The sequence below is a fragment of the Colletotrichum navitas genome (assembly GCF_030913465.1).
Source record: "Colletotrichum navitas strain CBS 125086 chromosome Unknown LY79scaffold_13, whole genome shotgun sequence".
In the NCBI taxonomy this organism is placed as follows: Eukaryota; Fungi; Ascomycota; class Sordariomycetes; order Glomerellales; family Glomerellaceae; genus Colletotrichum; species Colletotrichum navitas.
The window spans coordinates 552520-573390 of record NW_026850559.1 but is presented as its reverse complement, the minus strand read 5'-3'; the positions used below and the strand labels follow the sequence as shown (position 1 = coordinate 573390).

Here is a 20871-nt window from a genome sequence, read left to right as displayed (position 1 = left end):
CCGGGAATCGCCCTTTCTCGATAGTCTTTCAGGCTGGAGTTGCGATGGATCAAAAAAAGGTGACCCCCACCAACTCCGACCCTTGCGGGTGTTGGTTGCTGTTTTGGGACGGATGCAGGATCCGGGATGGGGTGGTGTTGTCGCCAGCGCACGGCGGCCTGAGCGAAAAGCACGGGGGGCTCGGAAAACGATAGCTTATCTCACGCCCGAGTCACCCGACCAACAAGCCCGCCCACACCGGTGGCCGCTTCCGAAGGGCGAAGAGGAAGGTCGCTACTGTCCTCTTACACAAAGTCACGCATTCGCCAGTACGTCGAGGCAGATACGTACGAAAGGATGAACCTTCTTCTTGAGCAAGTAAGTGACGTCTCGATACAACCGCCCTGGAAAGACGGTTGGTTTAAGGATCCCCTTCGTTGCAGATATCTCTCCCCCAGTCCCATCGTCTTTCGTCAATCCTGCAGAACGCTTGAAACAGCCCTTATCGATTCTCGGCCAACGCCGGTGCCAATACTCACGTAAGTATGCATCCCATGCCGCCTTACTTTCAGATACCTACCTAGAAGGGTGCTTCCGAGCATCTCGTCACCAAGCCACTTCTTCATTGGACAGCCTTCGGCTCGCATTACTTTACACAGTACTCCGTACACCTCGCTCGACTAGAGTCCATCCGATAAATCTGCCTCATTTGTTCAGTTCCAACGCCTCCTCAATCACACACCGCCCGCCCACACGCCCACATCCACGCCAGCGCACACGCACGGCAAACATCGCTCCAAGGCCCATCCCGAACGTATAGCGACTAACCGACACCGTCCGCCCCAAGCGTAAAACCTAGTGCAGAGAAGAGGGGGACCTCTTCTTCTTCTTTTTTTCTGCCGAAGCACTACCGACCTACCTAGCCCAGCCTGCTACTTAGACAACCCCTTCCTACGGATTCAAGCGTCTTGCTCCTTGTAGGCCTGTGGAAACCCCCCTTCTCCCCATCCTGTGCCGTCATAGCCAACGAGAAGGCGTGTGTCTCGCATGACAGCCCGTCCGTAAGCTCGTCCAAGCCCACCCCTCCCTATCCCACCTGCCTCCACCCTCCTCCCTTTTCCAACGACGGCAAACGAACGAGTAGGGGACCATCATCGCGGGCAAGTAGAGGGTCACAAGTACATGGCATGACTGCCTGTGGTAGCTCTCTCCGCTGGTCACAAGCGGCATAAGAACGAAAACAAAAATAAAAAAAATGAGGCAGACCAACCCAAGGACAGCCCACCACGGCCGTCTCGTGGCCGCACACGCGCCGGCTGATAAGTAGGGAAAGAAATAAAAAGAACCCCGCTTTCCACGTCTCTTTCTTTCCCCTCTGACCTCTGACTCTTCCTCTCTTCCTCTCTCCGTCTCATCTTCTCTCCAAACATTCAACCTGCCTCGCCAAAGCTTCTAAGTACAATAACATCGCCAGAAACCGCAAACATGCAGCCCCTCACCAACACCCACACCAGCGCCTGCCCCAAGTGCGGCGCCGCCACTGCAGCCACCTCCAAGACCTGCTCGGCTTGCGGCGCTGTAAGCCTTGCTCTCTCCCACTTTACCTCGCCTCATCAAACCTCACCCTCTTCCCTTAACCCTTTCACCTCACCTTGGTCTTCGTTCCCGGCAGTTCTTCAGCCTCTCTTTCTCTCTCTCTTACTCATCCTCCCCATTCCTTCTGCCTTGATCGAATATGCTAACAATGCATCCCTCAACAGAGCTGCCCTGCCTAAACGCCCTTATGGTCTCTCGTCTCGGTGGACAACATAATGTCACCTGAACCTGAATTCCCGGGAAATCGGGGTGGAGGGAGTTGAGATGGGATAACGCGAAGAGGATTGGACCTTATGAGAATCGGATGGAGAACCCCTCACATTCCTTGAAAGCAACTTCAATGTAATCAAACGCATGGGCAGACGGGAAACCACGGACAGCCGGCAACTCCCCCTCTGAAACATAACTCCTCCAGCCTATCTAGTGGGTTGGTTGCCCATCACCTTCCACCTCATGGCGGTTGGATGAGTAGAAACACAGAGGTAGGGGCGCGTAACACACTTCCCCAGAGTGTCCGCCCAAAGAACAAATCAAACCAAACAAACAAACGCTGCCCCAGCTATCTACCCCAATCCCCATTCTCAAGCGCTGTCCCCCAGAGCCCACATGTAGGATGCTGTGAGGCACCCCCCCTAGGCCTCTTGCTCCTCTTGAAGCAGGGCCATCCCCAACATCACGGGGTGGGGCCATCGCAATCAACGTGACACTGTCGGCCAACCTCACTAGCCATGTCTACCCCAAAGTTCCCCCGTACGAAGCCAATGTGCCCGATTGCCTATCTTTAGAATCGCCACTGCACCATCATACGTGATTTGCTACCAAGGACGGAAGGAGTCATGGGCACTATAGCAATACATCCCTCTCGATAGCACCACTATTATTACCATGTTGTCCGGGTTACCTCAGCATAACTATCGCGACTCCAGCTGCGCAAGCCATTGTGCCTGGCTAGTGTATCCTGTCCATCCCATCTTCCGCAACCCCTGATACGTAAGTATGACAGCGTTAACGGAATTTTGGAACGGGCCATGTGTGTTGTCAAACGGCTCATTTCCGTACACCTTGCGAGGCATCATAGCACATCAGCACGGGAGGGACGGCGAGACATAAGTTACCATAAAGACCTGGATTGAGAGAATCGACAAGAGAAGAAAACGCGGTCAGCAAACATCTCCTCCGTCTAAAGCTGCGAGGCGTCAAGAGAAAAAAAAAACACAAGATTTATGATGCAGCCAGGCTTGGTTGCAATACTAGGGCTAGACACGCCGTTTCCACAGCTAGAGAATCAACCGTTGCCATTCCGCCGTTCCCAAAGTCACCAGTCAACTCACTGTCCATCGTCGCCCAGCAGCTGCCAGTCACGCCAGCTACCAAGCCCTTTCCTCCCTTGAGACCATGAGAGGGACAACCCTGGTTGAATCTCAACTTCCTCGCAACTTCTCGTAGGGTCGTGGCCAGCTGTTGGTGTCTTCTCCCAGTCACCGTTCGGCAGGGAAAGAAATAGATTCAGTAAAAGACCCCCTGCAGAACCAGATACGGTGACACGCCGATCGATGTGGTGCCAGGTTTCTTATGAGACACAATGTTGAGCAAAACTCCAAATTCCGAGAACCTATGCAGGCAGATATTGCCCCCGCCTTCCATACCGCCACCAGGAACCCTTTCTCATCCGAAGAGTTGGGAAAAGACCATGGTGACCGGGACCTTGATGATTACAAATGGGGGCTGTGGTCGAAGAGGGAGAAAGGGGTTTGGGAAGTTCGCCCAAAAGGCATTTAGAGAACCAGACACTTGTGCTTCTTGCCGCTGCTCCGGCTGCGGGAGAGCAGAGCGGCGCGCGTAGCGTGCTCGAACACCTCGCGGACGCCCTCGTTTGTCTTGGCGGAGCACTCGAGGTACTTGTAGGCGCCGATCTTCTTGCGGACTTCCTCACCCTAAAAATATTGTTAGCATGCATTCGCGTAAGACCGAGGCGGGAGGCCGTCAAGCATCTGGGGGCGACGCCTGGCGCGGCCGATGCCCCAATAGGGGCGGATAAGCTTACCTCCTCAGGGGATACGGGCTTCTGGCTGGTCTTACGCAGCTCTTCAATCGTCTTGGAGTCGTAGCGGAGATCCTTCTTGCAACCGACAAGAATGATGGGCAGACCCTGGCAGAAGTGCAGGACCTCAGAGATCCACTATAGGAAGAAGAGCACGTGTTAGCGAATGTTGCATATCAAGAGCAGTGGATAATGCCCGAAAATTGGAGGCACAACGTACCTTCTCCTGAACGTTGTCCAGGGAGTCGGGGGAGTCGACGGCGAAGCAGATCAGGATGACGTGGGAGTCGGGGTAGGAAAGAGGACGGAGACGATCGTAATCCTCCTGGCCGGCGGTATCCCAAAGGGCCAGCTCGACGTGCTTGCCATCAACCTCTACATCGGCGACGTAGTTCTCGAAGACGGTGGGGACGTAGACCTGAATTAGTTGTCAGAATATTTGAGGATCGGAGAAGGATTCATGATAGGCGGGTTTGTTATAGGAGGCCTAGCTTGTTGATGGGCTGATGCAGCTCAGCCTGGTCTCGTGTCGGGGAAACAGGGGGCAGATGGCCGCGTCGGCGTAGGAGAGGGCAATCTTACCTCAGGGAAGGTGCCCTTGGAGAAGACGCTGTACAGAAAAAGTCAGCACGATAAAGCCTTTGACGATGCAAGATTGCATCCGTGGTTTTTGTTTTGAGAAGTTTCTGGCAATGCGACGATACAGGATTGTTTCGTCGCTGAAGACCAGGCGGTGGGCGGTAGGCGTGGGCGGAGAGGAAGAAGACGGGGACAATACTCACATCAACAAGCAGGTTTTACCGCAGGCACCGTCGCCGACGATGACGAGCTTACGGCGGATCTCGGCCATGATGTCTGTGGTTGTGAATGTGCGAGAGAGGGCGTGTAGGTGTTGCGATGGAGAGCTGATTGAAATGCGATGCGGTCGGGCGACGAGGTTGAGCTTGTTGGCGGATACGTGGGAGATGGAGAAGGAAGAGCTGCGTCGGAAGGGGGAATCTGAAGGTGGAAGAGAATGGGATGGGTAGAAGTAAGGTAAGGTCACAGTAGTACCTTATGGGTGGAGTTCACTTGACGACGTGCAAGCAACAGCAGGGCAGATTTGTGTTGGGGGGGGGGGGGGTGGTCAGAAGAGGCGGGAAGGGGAGAAAAAGGAAGGGAACCAGCGGGAGAGCGGGAGACCTGGAAGCAATACCTAGTGGCAGAGGGAGACAAAGATTGGGGGGTGGGGAGGCACGAAAGAATGCCAGGCCAGGACTGGGCAGGACTATGGAGGACAGGGTGGTGCAGGCGCAGACGAGCCTAGGTACCGCGTATAAAGGCGACTAGGGGGTAAGGCAATGTGAGGTATCCGTACCTTAGGTAGGTAGGTACCTTGGATGGAGGTTCAGGTTGCAGGTGCACGCAGGTGCAGGACAGGTGGTCCAGGCTTTTTTTTTTCTTCGCGGCGTCTAAGAAGGATTTGTTGACTTTCTTCCCGTCACTGTTGACGCTAGGCAAACAGGCAGGCAGGTATACAGGTTGAAATAAGAGAAAGAGGGGAAAAGCAGCTCAGAGTGAAGCAAAGGAGAGAAAAGCAAACCTGAGCAGGCAATAGGCAGTAATTAGTTGGTAGGGACAGCAAGTACGAGCCGGCTAGCATCATCGACTGGCATGAGGCATGTACAACCGACGTAGGTACCTAATGTGGTACCTTTGATTCATTTGGAGGTGAGGTGAGGCAAGGCAGAGGAGGGGGAGTTAGATGTTGCCATGCTACTGATAGCGGGTTTCTCAATATTTAACATCAGGTACCTCCTGCTGCTGGGCTGTGCGTTTAACGTACCTAGTACGGAGTAGTGGCATAGCCAATGGTGTGTGCTTCCCAGCTGAACGGTGACGGGACTGGGCAGCAGGGTAGGCTCAGTTGGCTAATGACTTGATCGGCCTATGACTAGCCTCTGGTAGAGACGAGACAACGGGGTTGTCCGACCAGTGAATGTGACGAGAGGGAGCCGGCTCTCTTTTTTTTTCTTCTTTTTTTTTCTCTCTCTCTCTCCCTCTTCGTAAGCTAACGTACCAGGACCAGGTATCCTTTTGCTGTGGGAACCATACATGCAGCACTTTCGCTGTCCCGGTTTGCAGGTGAGTGAGTGAGATGCGCATATGGTCCTCATTATTAAGGTAGGGGATTCTTGTCCTGAGGCAGCCAAACAAGACGAATTGAATTGCGATTTGGATGGAAGGGGCCGTTACGGATACAGGGGCGGGGGGTGGTTTCTGGGGGGTGTTCCCTCACTCTTGGACCTCTTAATTGGGTGGCAACTTCCACTACTGCGTTCTCCACTGGCCCCTGTCCTGCTGGCCTTGTAGGAATCTCGCCCGCTAAACCATACTTCGATATGCACTATGACGGGCTGCTTCTGACGGTCTGCGAGGGTGTGGGAGGAATAACCATGGCTTTTGGGAATGCTTGCTTGCTCGTTTGCACTGTTGCACTCGTATAGCAAGCTGCAACTGCAGCCGTTGACAAGACTCCCGGGAAGGACACTGTGCCTCGGTCAGACTCGCTGAGTTGGCAAGCAGAAAGATCGTCGTTGGTAAAGAACAACGAGGTGCAAGTGGCTGAGGTAGAAGCCGAAAGTGATGCGATAAGGCAGGGAAGCTGGCACTGATAGTGGTTGATCTGCAATATCGGTGTCTGTGACCAGACCAGGCTCGCAATGCAGGCTACAAGTGACGACTAGAGCCTCTAATGCCGAGCTGACCAAGGTCTCAGACTCTCAGTTACCCTCCTCACCCAAACATCCGATGCAGAACACGCCTGTCCTCAGACCCCCCAGCCCTGCCAGTCCTATTCGCTCAGGTTATACGGATACCTGTCCAGGACATGTCACTCCCCTACAGCGCAACGTCTAGGGGCAGGCACTAGGTGCAGCGAAATATGCAACACCAGACGAGACTACGGCGTCAATCGCATAGGTATCTGACATCCGACCCTTTGTCGCTCCAGGCCCCTTTTACGTTGTTCAAAGCATAAATAGGAATGTTCACCGCCGGGAACTTGGGCCAAAATTGCTGCCTCCAGGGTCCAAGCCTGGACTGAAACCCATTCTATGGTGGCTCAGTGAGATTCTCATTTCGTCGTGTGTGTCGCAGTCGAACGGCTGTCGTCTTCAATCACACCGACCAGCAGCCACAACAATGACAGACTGCTTACAGACACAGCCTCGGCTCGGCACTGACTGCTTATGCTGGATCTCATAATAGTCGAACCATCTGTTTAGGTACATATTGGCATTGGGGTGCGTCGGCGAGAGGCGAAGCCACAGAAACGAACACTAAAGACGTCCTATGATCACTCCTGCTTCTATTTCCATGATTCAATACTTTTGTGGTCAAGGCACCCGAGGGACACATTGCTCGATAATGATACGCCGCCCTGCGTAGCCTTCTCGCATTTTGCTGGAACTGTAGAGTCTTAGCCTGCACGAACCCCAGGCTATCCCGCCATGCTCTCCAGCCATTCGTGCATATGCGCCCACATGGATAGCTACGTGGAGGAGGATATCATTGATCATCTCTATGCGCCCTGCAGCGTAGCGGACTGTCAACCACCTGTGATGATTTGACACCATGAGCTGACAGAAAACATTGATAGCAAGGAATGCAGCAATCATACACTGCTCTTCGGTTTTTGATAAACTTTGGCTCCACCCTGCTCTCCTTCTCCCCCCCACCCCGGCAGGCATCATAATATTACGAGAAGCTCAGGCAGGAAAGGGGGAGCTGTAGAAGCTCGTGTTGGCTTGTGTTCTATAGCTGCATGAATATGTACCTCGTAACGACCCCCTAGAAGACGCTCTTGTGCCGCATGCTGAGGAGGTACATAGCAGAGTCCTGGATCTAGGACTTGATCCCAGCCACTTTATAGTACCTGGCATCTAGGGACTGTGCATCGGAACTAGACTTTCGGCTGATGGGCCGCTGCGCGTCTTTGACAAACAGTTACCGACCGCGACCCTGAGTGTCTGGGTCTGAACTAACAGCTTCCATCATTCTAGAGTTCAGCATGACGGTCATTTCCAAGTGTGTAGCCGCCCATCTCTGTGTGCGAAGAATCAGTAGAGAGGTTCGGGAGGATGTGCAGGTGTCTTGGATCATCAACCACCTTAGGCAATCCCATGAGTTGAAGGATGATGCCTAATAATGAGTTGGCGCCGATAGGGGACAAACTCATCATCTGAAAGAGATGTCTGCCATGAGCACTGACTTGAACACTCCAAGACCAAGGTCTCAGCACACAATGAAGCAGTCTGCCCCCACATGCATGAGGGGTGATAGAATCATCGTTGAATGTTGCTGATAGAGAGGACCTCCATTTCCGGACCGTAGCCTCCCTTTCTCGTGCGTGAGAAGGCGGTCGTCTCTGCCGTGGAACTTTGCAACAGAGTAGACGCTGCAGCGCCCGAGATTCCCGAATCAGACATGGGTTGTCTTTCGTCAACAGAGGAGGCATCAGGTTAGAGTTCGTCTTTGGAGCTACGCCAGCACGAGCATACATATTGGGACTGCGAATTTCACCCAGTGTCCGGCCGGCGGAGACTTACCGCCATCTCGGGGTAGGGGACGTGAAGGTTCTGGCATCTGTTCATTCATCCGTCCCTCAGTATGTAGCCTGTAGCGCTACAGCCCTTGCCAAGCCAAGGAAATGGGATGGCAACCAGAGCCCACCTATGTTGGATTGGACGTCCAGCCCGGCGTATCGGCAAGTGCAATTTTCCGACCCAAGCACCCCGGCTCCACTATGGCTGCAGGGGTCGTGGGAGCTCCCGGCCCATCTGAAATTTGCAAATCGCCAATTCAAGGACGTCGACGACAGACCACCGCGGCTCCAGCTTCGCCGACACCCTCCCCTCCGAAACCCGCCGCCGAACCTCAGGAACGTCGAAGACCCCCGGGTACTGATCAACCGAATCGAACGAGGCCCGAATCGACCCCAATTGGCGGCAAAGCCAATCTGCCCCCGACGATGCAGAAACTCATGAAACGCACGGCCCAGGCCGAGAAGCAGGTCGCCCGCCGTATCAAGAAACGCTCCCGTGTCGAGGTCGGCACCGAGAAGGCACAGCGCTTCAGGGACCAGCGGAACCAGCTCACGGAGCTTAATAAGGATATCAAGACCGCCCGTCTTGTCCGCCAAGAGAAATGGGCCCTTGGGCCCTTGGCCCCGCGCCGCGACGTTTTCGACAGCTACGGCGCCATCCAGACGAACCGCCAGTCACGCTCGACGCCCCTCAAGCCTGAGGAGGTTGAAGCGCGCTGCGCCTGGGCCGGTGGACGTCAGTACCTCAACATTGCCGTCAATGACCGTGTTGTGCTTCTCGAAGGCCCCGACAAGGGCAAGATCGACCGCATCGCGAGCATCAACCTCGAACACGGCACCGTGACACTGAAGGACATCGCAAAGGTGGGCCAAAGACAGCTATTCCGTATCCCACCGAAAAACAACACACAAATGATCTTGTGATTAACCAATTGCCCTCCTCCAGATCACTGTCGCTGTCCCCGAAACCTTCCAAAAGGGCCTCGACGCCCCAACCACGCAGAACTCATCCATGCACATCCCCATCTCGGCGATCCGCCTCGTCCACCCCATCGTTGACCCCGCGACGGGTGTCGCCCGCGACGTTATTGTTCGCCAGCTCGCCCGTGGCCCCGTCAAGTGGTCTCGTCACACCGGTTGGCGTGCCTGGACGCGGTACATTCCCGGTGCCAACATCGCCATTCCCTGGCCGGAGCGCGAGACCCCTATCCGCGAGGACCAGCCCGGCGATACGAGGCGGACAGAGGTTGAGGAGGTTACCTTCGTGCCGACGCTCCTCTCTCCTCCCATGCCCGAGTCCGTCATCGATGAGTTGCGCAACAAGTACTCGCGCTTCCGTACCCGCCACGAGGAAGACTACATCCTCCGCAAAGAGGCCGAGGAGGCCGAGAAGAAGGCCTTGAAGAAGGTCTCGGCCGATGCCCTCGCCTCCATGCGCACCCCGCTCCAAGAATTTAACCGCCAGCAGCGCGAGGCCCGTCGCGCCCGCGGCGAGCCCGAGCTAACGGCGGACATGCTTCAGCGCATCGGCGAGGTCATTGCGAGGAACAAGGCCACTGTCGGGGGCGCTTCTGTGTCGATACCAGAGCTTTCCAACGCTTCTGCCGCGGCGGCGGCGGAAGCGGCCAAGGAGAGTCACCCTCCGCCTCAATAAGGGGTCGGCCGCGGGCGCGGACGCTGGTGTTGGTTAAAAGTTGTGTGGGGTCTCGAAAGCAAAAAAAGAAAGGGGACGCGTGTGGACGAGATGTAGCATGTATGAACAGCCATAGCAGAATCCCAAATGTGCAATATTGTACTTTTAGTAGAACACGCAAAACATACAAGACTTGTAAGAAGGCATTTCTATTTCATCTATTACTTTTTCTTTCCCTCTAGGCCTACGAGACTCTACTCTATGTTGACCCCAACAACGTCAACTTTTGGAACGTGGTCAAGGCAGGTGGCTCCAACTTCTTGGTCCTCGCCTGCAGATGCTCGTAGAAGACGGCGTCGCCGCCGGAAACAAGGTACGTCTCCCCGTCGGGCCCGACGAGGTCCTGTTCCTCCTGTGCCTCCTCGGCGGCGGCGGAGGCGAATACCTCGCGCACCGCCGCCCGGCACCCCTCGACGACCTCGGCCATAAGCGCCTCGACAGCCCTCGCGCGCTCCGTCATGCCGCGCCGCACGAGCGCGAAGACAAGCCGGCCGACCTCATCCTTGGCTCCACCCTCGACGCGCTCCACGAGCCGGCGGATGCTGTTGACGAGGTACTCCTCCTCGTAGACGGTGCCCTTGCGGCCGCGGGCGCGCTTCTTCTCCTCACGCTTGCGGTTCTTGGAGGTCGCCCGCGACACGCCCGTGCCGACGGTCCCGACACTGCCGTCCTTGCCCGTGTACCGCGTGAAAAGGCTGGCGCTGGTGCTGATGCGTGACGACGCCGCCACCGAGATGTCGTCAGGGATGTCGCCGCCGACGCCGCCGGGGCGCTCACCCTCGTAGAACGCGAGCGGGTCCTCGGCGGCCTTCCTACGGAGCTCCGCGACGCGTGGCACCTGGGCGAGGAGCTGGGACTTGCAATCGGCCAGGAACTCGGTGCTGCTGCTCAGGGCCTCGACGAGGCCGCTGTCAAAGGCCGTAGGGAGGAGGTCCGGACGACGCTCGCGGGCGATGAGGCGGAGGGCCTCGGCGAAGTGGTAGCCTTTACAGAAGCACTTGACGGCGGTCTCGAGGGAGGCGAGGTAGTCGACATGGATCGTGGCCGCGGCGGCGTACTCCTTGCCTTCCCAAAGGGCGTCGGCGAGAGAGGAGGCCAGCTCCGTGATGGTTTCTTCGGAAGGTGGAGGCATCTGCTGCTGTGCGGCAAAGAGGCACTCACGCCAGCACGTCACACCCGCTTGGCGGTAACAGCTTGTAGCCTTGCTGAAGTTCTGGAGGGTCTCGTAGGCGAGGCCGGCGTCGCGGTATTTCGATTTGGATTCAAGGTAGCTCGCGTACAGACCCGTGAGGGCCTGATGGCGTGCCTGGTCGTATCTGTACAAGCCGAGGGCTTCCTGGTAAATGGCGTGCTTGACGGTATACTTTGATAGTTCCTCAAAGGCGTCGAGGGCCTTGAGGTGCGAGAGAGCCTTGACCCGGCGATCGAGGTGGTCGTCGATCTCGAATTTTCGACGCAGATCGGGCAGTTTGTGGAGGTTCTGGATAAAGGGAAGGTATTCTCTTGGGTCACGCTGCGATTGCTGGGCGACAAGCAGGGCGAGATCGAGGTTGTACAAGCCGAGGGCATTGTCATAGAGACGGTTGACATCAACGAGGAGACAGATGTGCTCGACAGCCTTCTCTGCCATTTTCTCGTCTTCCTGCATCAGCTCCGCGACAAGGGTGAGTCCATCGTCAAGGGCTGGCGGGACCTTGCAGACGTGCGCTGTGATGACATTCTGCAGGTTTGTGCCCTTCTTGCTTTGCAAGCTTTTGAGAATGGCGTCGCAGATTCTGTTGACCTTGGACTTGTTGGACAGGTCTGTGGGTGCTGCGGGGGGTTCTGCCGATGCTTCGAGAAATCTGGTTGCGCGTTTGGTGTCCTTGTACATTGTCTGAGAGACATCCTCCTCCCTATTTCGAGTTAGTTCCCTCCTTCCCGCAAGGCCATGGCGGGGTTTATGGGAGCCTACCGGAGAGATGACAGAAAGAGGTCGATGTACGAAATATCTTTGAGCTGATCGAGGAAGAGACCAACGTTAGATAGGAACTGGCTCGGCTGATGGTCGTAAAGGATGTTCATGTCAACCCTCTGCGTACGGCAGAAGGCAAATGCCCTGCCGTAGTTCTTCTCGTCGACAAGCTGTCTGATACCCGCAACTACCATGGCTCTAGGATAGATAGTCTCAAGGTTGCCTCTCGGCATCTGGAGGACCAAACTCATGTTAGTGGGCATAGCTGTGACGAGGCGAGCACCGCGCTCAATGCTGCGGCATCGCTCATCAATCTCTGGATCATCTCCGGGAACTTCCATCTCTGTAACAAGGTAAGTGTGTCTACGGATGACTTCGGGAGCATGGGTGGCTCACCCTCAGGATCCACCAAGTGAACAAACTTGAGGAAGTGGTTGTTCGTCGTGAAGATAACATGCGCTGGGGTGACCACGAACGACGTACAGTTCTTCGCCAGTTGCCTCGAGTTCGCATAGAGATGACCGTTTCTGCTCATGCCGATGCCAACTCTGTGTCCCTTGATCTTCTGCACCGTACACCATGGGAGCTGCATCGACAGTTGAGTATCCAAAAGCTCAGGGGCTTGCTTATTCGCCAGCCTGTAGAGCCTTCCCGAGCGGTCTTGAGCGCAGGCCTCAACCCTTGAATCGCCCTCGTAGCTGAAAATCGACGAAAACGTCTCCGTAGGCTTGAGCTGAGTCACTCCCAAAGAGCTAAGCGCGGATTCCTCAACGGTGTACGTCTCCAATTTCAACCCCTCCTCAGAGACAAGGACCTGACACTCGGCCGGACCAGAGAATGCAACTTGCAGAGGAACCTTGCCCTTAGCATCAGATTCAAACACAACCTTGGCTAACTCCTTGGGCTTGCTCGATCGCTCTCCCTTTGTTTGCCACCCATATATATCCAGACCCTTGCGATGCAGCACCGCCATGAGGGAGTTGCTGGGGTCAAACACGACGTCGACGACGCTGGCCGAAAATTCGAGCTCGAAAAGGGCCATGGGTGGCGGCACGTTCGCCGTTCGGAAAGGGGTCAACTTGACTGTCTGGCCGTCAACGACTGCAACGGCGCCATGATCATTGGGCGGGCTCAAGGAGCCGCGAGAAACAGCGAAGATGTACTCGGCCACATTGACGACAGCTGTATCCTCTTTAGTATATCACATCTGACCACGGAAGGGGATTAGACCGACATGTTGTGGCAGCAACAAATCGCAGCGGCCTCTCCGGGTGCCACGCCAACCCAGAAAACTCGGACGTCAATGGCACCTCTTGCTTGAGATACCAGTGATAGTTGCCAGTCGTCCATAACTGTATCCTATCACTCAGAATCACGGCCAAGACAGTCGAGTCAGAGTTCCATTCCAGCTTGATCTTCTCATGGGCGTCCAGGGGCCCATCACCACAGCGGAGCGTAAACTGGCCATGCCTCAGACCGTTTCTCTCAAAGAAGACGACATCTGCCCGATCCTCAAACCGCTGGACACCCGCTATAAGGCTTCCAGAAGGCCTCCAGCTCAGACCACCCTCGAGATGATCCACCGGCTCGCTGACGCTATCGAGAACGCCCTCACGGGAATACACCCTCACGACCCTCCTAGCGCCACCAGCGACAGAGTTGACGGCGACATAGGCACCGTCTCCCCTCCAACTGACCGCCGCGCTGCCGTCCTCATTGATGCTCGGCAGGCCCTCGTCCACTTTTTCAGGAATCGTCGGGTCGCGCATCGCCTTGGCGCCCTTGCCCTGGAACTGGGTCTCCTTCTTGCCCCAGCCGACGGAGACGTGCTTCGAAAGCTTGAGGTCGTCAGCCGTCATGGCGACGTCGGCGATGGGGTCGAAGGTGCGGCTCATGAAGACGGCGTTGCCCTCCTTGGTGACGACGACGAGCAGCTCCTCTTCCGGGGACCACCGGGCAGCGGCGATGCCGGCGTCAATGGAGCCAACAATCTCGATCTGGACGTCGCCATCCAGGCCCGCGTCATCCTCTTTTACGGTGACGATATCGCCGCCTTCAAGGATGACGCAGGTGACGAGGCTGTCGGCGAAGTGGTGCAGGTCTACCACCCTGTCTGTGGGCAGCTCCGGACTGGGACTCGGCGCATCCCAACTCGTGACGGTACGGGATTTACTGCGAAGTCATGTTAGCCGTCTCAAGTTTTATGTCTTCAACAGCCAGGCCACATCATCATCCCCATGTCCATGATACCCTGGAACCAGAGACACGACTCGACCTAGTTCTGTTACATGATTTGGGGGGAGGGGGGTTGAAGATGTTTTACAGGAATAATACCCGAGGGATAAAGGGCGTTGTAGTGAAACAGGGATTGCAAAAAATAGGAGCGTGGGATAAATCAAGAAATGGCGCCACACATTTGCTGTTGTTGGTGGTGGTCCGATAGCCTCACCAGCTCAATGGTAGCTTTCGTCTCCGTCGGCCCAGTCGTGCAGAGAAGCTCGTCTTTGGCGGGGTCCCAGCAGCACGCCGAGATAGTGACGTCCTGTTGCTGCTGATCCCAAGCGCCGAACCGAATGTTGCGCAAGTTCCGCATCTTGTGCCTCTTGTAAAGAGCGCAATGTCGCTCTAGGGCATAAAGGGGAAGTAGGGTGTCGGTCGCGTCCGGGTTATGCTCGGGAGTTCATGGGCTGCCTCGGTCGCGAGATTTGCTGTGTGAGTCGACGTCGTCGTCGAGCGTCATCTGCGCTATCCGTCGCTGCACTAATTTTTTTAACCCGGTAACTAAAAATCCAAAAAGGGCTGCCTCCACCACGCCGTTTGGTAGTAGGTACATTGGTACCTTGGCGGGGTCCAAGCCGCCCCCCTCTCCCCCCTCGGCCGCTTCGATTTTTTGTGAGCGACAACGAACACTCTCTCATCTAATTAATCTAAGTTTCCCAGATCGCCAAATTCAGGGGAACAGCCCGCCCAAGCCACACTTCACAATTTGATTCACACAAGCTCGCCTCTTCTAGGATTTCCTGGCCGCTAGCATCCAACTAATCGACATTTTCAGACAATGGCTTGAGCTCAGCGTCTACTTGCAACATCTAGCTTATCTCCTCGAACGGAACTTTTCGTGACGGTCATTTCCGACTTTCTAACGCAAAGCAAGCATGAACCTCACAAACACATACCGCGGTGTCCCTCTGATGCAATGCATGCATATCCAACGAAAGAAGGAGAGCGTGAGAGTCAGAAAAACATGCCATTGACCACACATCTTGCCACAGCCCTCGCCTGACGCCCAACGGAGTTCTACGCATGAAATGCAGGACAGACAGACTTCTCTCGCAAGCCTCGTACTAGAATCAGCTCATTTCGCCGCAGACCTCGTTGCATTTTCTCCAGGGAAAACAGGTCTGGAAGAGGCTCCAGCGCCCGGTGCTTCTGCTCATGAATGGTCTGCATGAATTGAGATGGGTACGAATACCTCCCACCGCGTAGCATTACTCGAGCACGCTCATGTACCGAGGTACCTACGTAATCACGCATTCCGTCCTCTCCTCCTTTTCGCCCACTCCCCGCAGAGTAGAAGCCGAAACCGATCAGCAAATCACAGATGAGCCGATCCCTCGGCAGCCAAAATTCTACTGTCCCCGGATTTTGCCATTAGCGCATATGCGGTTTTGCATTCCTCCTTGCGTCTACTGCTGCTGCTGCTGCCCGTCAATGGCCAGTCTTGCCCGCGTTTCCCTCAACAAGCGTCCCAACCCTTTTTAAAAACCACCCGAACTCCTGACCCTTCCCCTCCTTTTCCCCAGTTACATGCCTGTCTGCCTTACCTTTTGCTCCTGTCGAACTAAACTCATTATAATCTAAGCCTTGCTCGTATCGCCGTCGCTTATCGAATTCGTTGTCCCCATCTTTCTAGGCCTACCGGACGGCAAGCTCGAGAACTCGACACATCCAGAATCATGGAGGAGGCTTATAAACAGTACGCAAACCAAGCGCGTCGCAAGAACCGCTCCAGCACGAACCTCAACCACCTCTCCCTCGCTCCCTTCACCTCGAGGCTGCCCCTCCAAGACGACGATGCCCTCCCCGACTACCTGACCTCGCCGCACCACAACACATCCTACCTGGAGGGGAAGTCCGCTCCCACTACGCCGGGCCTGCTGTCCCGTTCGCCCGCCCGATCCGCTTCTCACGTCCGCCGCTCCTCTGTGCCGCATGCCGACCTGCCCAAGAGCAAGTCAGCCACCCACTTGGCGCCCGCCGCCAGCGATCGGAAATCCCACAACCGCAAATCCGTCTCCGGCACCACCTCGCCGGCGGTGCGTCGCCGCAAGGACAAGGACGACTTCTCTGTCCGGGACCGGAACGACAGTGACTGGCTGCTGAGAACAGGCGCGCTCATCAGCAACGAGAACCGCGAATTCAAAGGTCAGGCGTGGCTGGTGTCGAGACAGAGCTCTACCAGCTTGACGGGTATGCGGGACGCCGATGAGGAGGCCTTCGAGAGGGAATTGGCCCGGGAGCGAGAGCTTGCCAGCCGTCGGAGCAGCCGGCGCGGCAGCCTCGTCGACCTGGACGGCGCCTATACCCACTCCGCCAGGCCTAGCCGTCCTGGGAGTCGGTCGGCCAGCAGAGTCGGCAACCGGAGCCAGATGTTGACACCCATGGAACGCCACTCCTTGGACGAGGGATACTTCCCTCGTCACGAAGGCGAGGACTATATCCCTGGCCCCGACTTCGTCAATCTCGACGAGCAGCTTGAGTCCTATGAACCTGACACAACGCAAGATGACGAGGCTGCCGTCAGAAGGCTCGTCAAGGGGGAAAGAGCCGGTGGCGCCTCCTGGGTCGGTAACCTCTTGGGATGGCCGTTGTTCGCAGTTGAAGAGAACGAGGAAGAGTCGGACGATGAAGACGCCGACGGGGAGTTCGAGGTCGAGGGTGATGAGGAGGGGGCGCGGGAGCTCCACCGGTCGTGGTCAGCCCGTCATTTCGAGAGCGTTATCGACGCTCCGGAAGGCCTGATCCCGCCCCCAAAAGCCAACGAGGGTGGCTGGCAGGATGCCGCATGGTTGCTCAGCGTGGCCACCAAGGTTTTGCTGTGAAATCGGACAAGGGGAGGGAGTTGAAGGAATAAGGGAAAAGCAAAGAATTTGGCTCATGGAGCGATTGACCGGACATTTGACCCTTGGGAATACGGTGATGTGGGTCATCACGGCAGCCATAAGCAGGACCGAAGCTTTACCGTTAGACTAATTGGGCACCCCGGCGGCCCGGAGAAAAAGAAAAAAAAAGGCAGGGTATATTCTCTCGTTCGCTCAATGGCCCCACGTCACGTTTCCGCCGTATCCATCGACAAGACTCGACGTTCCGCAGGGGAGCCAGCTTCGCGTCTGCACGCTGGGCGTGGTCTGTTGGTTCATGGTCTACCAGTCCTCGCTCGCCAATGGGTCTAGGTGTTGAACTGTGGGCATCTCATCCATCCAACGATATCGGCATCGCCATATTTATCTGATCTAGGGCCAAGTGTTGACACCGCTAGGTTCACTCAATCATGGGAACCATTGTCTCTTCTAATACTTGCAATGGTTTGCACAATCGCGTTGGTTTGAACTAAATAGCAAGCAGTAATACCCTTCGGTTTCCATGCTTTCAGCCCAAAATACCGAGAACCACGTGACCATCTATCTACCTGTGCACCGGAATGCGGGATCGAGCCTACCGGTTCCGGTCATGTCGCGTTCTCCACATGGTAGACCGCAGCCATTACGCATCCAGCGTTAATCAGAACATTGGCTTTTTTGTCGGGGCCACCTAAAAACCAGGGGAAACAGCACAAACCGGCAAAATTGCGCCCGATCCGGCTGGTTTAGGCCAACGAGAGTGGTCACAGTTTCGTCTGAACCATCGTCTCTAGACTGCCAGCCCACCCCAGAGAGCGATGGCTGTCGGCCAAGCCGGTGCAACGAGACTACTGGCCGCACGGTAGGGTCAAAAACAGGTTTTGGGAGCATCCCCTCGCGCTTGCATGCAGAAGCTGCTGGCGGAAACCTTGTGTTGTCCCTAGCACATTGGCTCGAAAGCACGAGACGGTGAGCGAGGTGTCGACACCCGCGGTGCGACGTTTCGCAACCAGCTCTCGCCGAATCAGCACTCCCACGACATTCCGGCTGTTGTTGACAACCCCCCCCCCTTCTTTGCAGCTCGACAGCTAGCACTCCGTGATCTTTCGATGATGTGCAAGGAGGATATTCAGGTCACGCAGCGGGTGCCGTCGGAGAAGGTGGAGCTCAATTCCAACTGCATAGCGGAGAAACTCTTGAAAGGTGAAGCCAGTGGTTTTCTCAAGGCCGTTTATGTCATGCGTGTTTTCCAGCAGACCTGACCGAAACTCGGGCCTCAAGAGCTGCGATTGTGGCTATTGTGACAATGATCCTTCTGTCCACAAGCACTGATAGACTCGTCGAAGCACCTCAGGTGATTGTAACCCTCGTGGTGAACGAAGAAGATCTCTAGACCGACTAGTCCTTGTCACCTGGTTCGAAAGCTGAGAGAAGAATATGGACACTGTCCCACGCTACCCACGTGGCTTTAAGTGAACTAACCTCAGATGTCACCGTATATTGCCTGGTGGTTGTGCGATACTTATTTCCCCTCCACTTGTGCGACGATCGAAGTCTGGAGGGGAAGCTTGGAGGGGTAGGAATCGAGATGTCCAATCTGTCTAATTAGACTCCGCAGGAAGGCTGGTCACCTTCCATGAATTGGCGCATGCGTGACATCAAAGCTCAGGACCTCCGTAGACTAAATGGATGATCTTCTTCTCCCACCAAAGGTAGTAAGGGTCTAGAATGCGGGATGAAGGCGCAGGTTGTTGCGCGAGTGCCAACAACAAAGAGTAATAAAAAAATTGCTTGGACTCTGCGCCATGTGTAAGACGGGTGGGAGTCAAAACCTTCAGGCAGCGGGCGGCATGACGATTTCCAGTCGATTGCAGCGAACCGTCAAGGAAAGCGGGGCCTCCGGAAAACACGGAGACATCCCTGGTAGTACATACGGTCCCGTGCTGCTGGATTTTCCCAAGTTCTCTGCCAGCCACAACTCTATGGACTTCTGTTAGCAGAGCCTCAATGCCCCATGGTTCCATCATGCTGCAGGGCTTGAATAATTGAACCCAGCCTCAAGAGGATGTTGTCGCCTCTGCACAATAGGTATCACGAGCATTGGGTTGTCGGCTACTGCGGTGCGGCATTGAGATCGATAGCCGTGAACCGCCATCGGACGTTCGTGAACTAAAACGGCAACGCCTACCACACAAGTACCCTGGTCCCTGTTCAACCCGCGATGACGTCCAAGTGTGGTATGACGTGTGGGCAAGAGGCCTAGCTCCAGCCCCTAGACGTGAGTGCATATGCAGCTGCTCCACCTCGCCATTTAACCATTTCACCGGAGCCCCATAACACGGAGGATAATCGGCAAGACATGCAAAACTGGCGATATAGGCCAGGAGATCCTTCTTCTTCCGCAGAAAAACACTCGGGAGTGGGTTTCAATCGCCGGCCGAGAGAGTCTAGCCTTTATCGCCAGGCCGTTCTGAGATGATCCTGCAGCGGTGTGGGACGGTTGCTCGCCGTATCCCCTGCCACTTGGCCAGCACGAGATGAGTGACTTTGAATGGCTTGTCAGCAAAACCAAGAGGCTTGAATCGGGAACAGATCGTCGAAGTCGTTCAACGGGTATGGACCCTGAATTCCGGCCTTCTCCCCTACCTGTCCTGATATTCTCTCTCTCTCTCTTTTCCTTTTTCCAACTCTCACCCCCACATGATAATCCTATCAAGATGTCGCCGCCCACTGTGTGCTAGCCTGACCCCTTGACTGTGGTGACCTCCTCATCGGAGTGGAATAGCGATTATCTGTGTCGGAAAAGGCCGACAACTCAGGTCGATTATTGTTCTCGTCGATTTGCCACACCGCCAAAAGGGGAGGACAATGAGGGCGGCCTCGCACGATCGAGAAATTACCCATTAATCGTCACGCCCGATTCCTCTTCCACCATTGAAGATGTAGGATGCCATTCCCGCCATAGCACAATGGAGAAGCTAGATAGTCTTGGCGAGATTGAGTCGAGCTGTGGCTAGTTAGACGCCGAGAGTTCGCCGACGAAACAGCTAAACCATCTTGCTTGTTTGGATCATGAAGTCTTGGAGCCGAAAACTATGGTGTCGGAAAGGACTGGTGTCGTTCTGACGGGTTAAAGTGAAATTTCCGCGCACTCTGTCTCGGGTAACGGTGTATCCCCGGGACAGACTCGCTGGAGTCCAATGACGACGAGGCAATATTCACTGACACGGATGTTAAGTTAGCCGGGGTGGTGAGAAGAAGTCTGAGGAAAACAACGGAACATGCCGATCATTACCTCTCCGCCTAAAGGGTTACAGATGGTGTCAAGCTTGTGATGCAGGGCAGCATCCTGGCAAGGTCGATGTATCCCGGTTGCCTGCGAAATAGTTTACATGTTACATGCCAGGAGGTGCCAGTCCACGGAGGGGCAGCTTGTCAAGCCCGTCTCGGCCGGAGCGGGTACTGTATCTGTACGGTGGTAGTCTAGGTAGATCCACAACCCCATGACCGCCCTCCTTGGTCTAGACGCTTTCCGAGAGGAGGAATGAGTGCCACCTAGTGACAGCAGGTGCTAGGTCGTCAGCTCACGAGCGGCAAGTCGGGGGCCTTGAAGCGAAGTAGGTGTTTGTCTGGCGCCTTTGGGGACCGGGCAGGCTATTCTCATGACGTGGATACGATGATCCTTTCGAGAAACTTGACCAGTGTGGAAACAGCTTGGGGGTCTAGACCCCAAAAGACAAGACAACACATGAGGGAAGGCAAAGGGGGGAGAAGATGGGCAAGAGATCGTCGAACCGAACGAGTGCAGCAGACAAGCGAGGGTTTAGGTGTTTGTAGAGAAAAAGAAAGCAGCGGCAAGGCTGGTTGGAGTGTGCCCCAACACCGATAGAGGAGTTTGATGAC

General features: G+C 55.6%; 7 protein-coding genes across 7 annotated transcripts; 3 read left to right on the top strand and 4 right to left on the bottom strand.

Moving 5' to 3' along the window:
• Positions 1-3350: 3350 nt before the first annotated feature.
• On the bottom strand, positions 3351-4466 carry LY79DRAFT_667625 (ras family protein; the record flags this gene model as incomplete). Its single annotated transcript, XM_060563407.1, has 5 exons — positions 3351-3509; positions 3620-3754; positions 3837-4034; positions 4199-4226; positions 4399-4466. The coding sequence occupies 5 exons, from the start codon at positions 4464-4466 to the stop codon at positions 3351-3353; spliced, it is 588 nt and encodes a 195-aa protein (XP_060417073.1).
• Positions 4467-7502: 3036 nt separating this feature from the next.
• Positions 7503-8279, bottom strand: LY79DRAFT_81759 (uncharacterized protein). Its single transcript, XM_060565139.1, has one exon. The coding sequence runs from the start codon at positions 8157-8159 to the stop codon at positions 7656-7658; it is 504 nt and encodes a 167-aa protein (XP_060417072.1). The 5' UTR covers positions 8160-8279; the 3' UTR covers positions 7503-7655.
• A 173-nt stretch (positions 8280-8452) lies between these two features.
• LY79DRAFT_545570 (KOW domain-protein domain-containing protein-containing protein) lies at positions 8453-10033 on the top strand. Its single transcript, XM_060557179.1, has 2 exons — positions 8453-9065; positions 9148-10033. The coding sequence occupies exons 1-2, from the start codon at positions 8628-8630 to the stop codon at positions 9853-9855; spliced, it is 1146 nt and encodes a 381-aa protein (XP_060417071.1). The 5' UTR covers positions 8453-8627; the 3' UTR covers positions 9856-10033.
• A 60-nt stretch (positions 10034-10093) lies between these two features.
• LY79DRAFT_667623 (IKI3 family protein) lies at positions 10094-14441 on the bottom strand (the record flags this gene model as incomplete). Its single annotated transcript, XM_060563406.1, has 5 exons — positions 10094-11789; positions 11849-12191; positions 12245-13030; positions 13083-14020; positions 14263-14441. 5 exons carry the CDS (start codon positions 14439-14441, stop codon positions 10094-10096), a joined length of 3942 nt encoding a protein of 1313 aa, XP_060417070.1.
• Positions 14442-15804: 1363 nt separating this feature from the next.
• Positions 15805-16950, top strand: LY79DRAFT_509876 (uncharacterized protein; the record flags this gene model as incomplete). Its single annotated transcript, XM_060554099.1, has 1 exon — positions 15805-16950. One exon carries the CDS (start codon positions 15805-15807, stop codon positions 16948-16950), a length of 1146 nt encoding a protein of 381 aa, XP_060417069.1.
• A 552-nt stretch (positions 16951-17502) lies between these two features.
• Positions 17503-18246, bottom strand: LY79DRAFT_81607 (uncharacterized protein). The gene has a single exon (XM_060565137.1). It carries the CDS (start codon positions 17857-17859, stop codon positions 17626-17628), a length of 234 nt encoding a protein of 77 aa, XP_060417067.1. The 5' UTR covers positions 17860-18246; the 3' UTR covers positions 17503-17625.
• LY79DRAFT_588277 (uncharacterized protein) lies at positions 17874-18230 on the top strand (the record flags this gene model as incomplete). The annotated part of the gene is made up of 2 exons (XM_060560898.1): positions 17874-17904; positions 17929-18230. 2 exons carry the CDS (start codon positions 17874-17876, stop codon positions 18228-18230), a joined length of 333 nt encoding a protein of 110 aa, XP_060417068.1.
• Positions 18247-20871: the final 2625 nt, after the last annotated feature.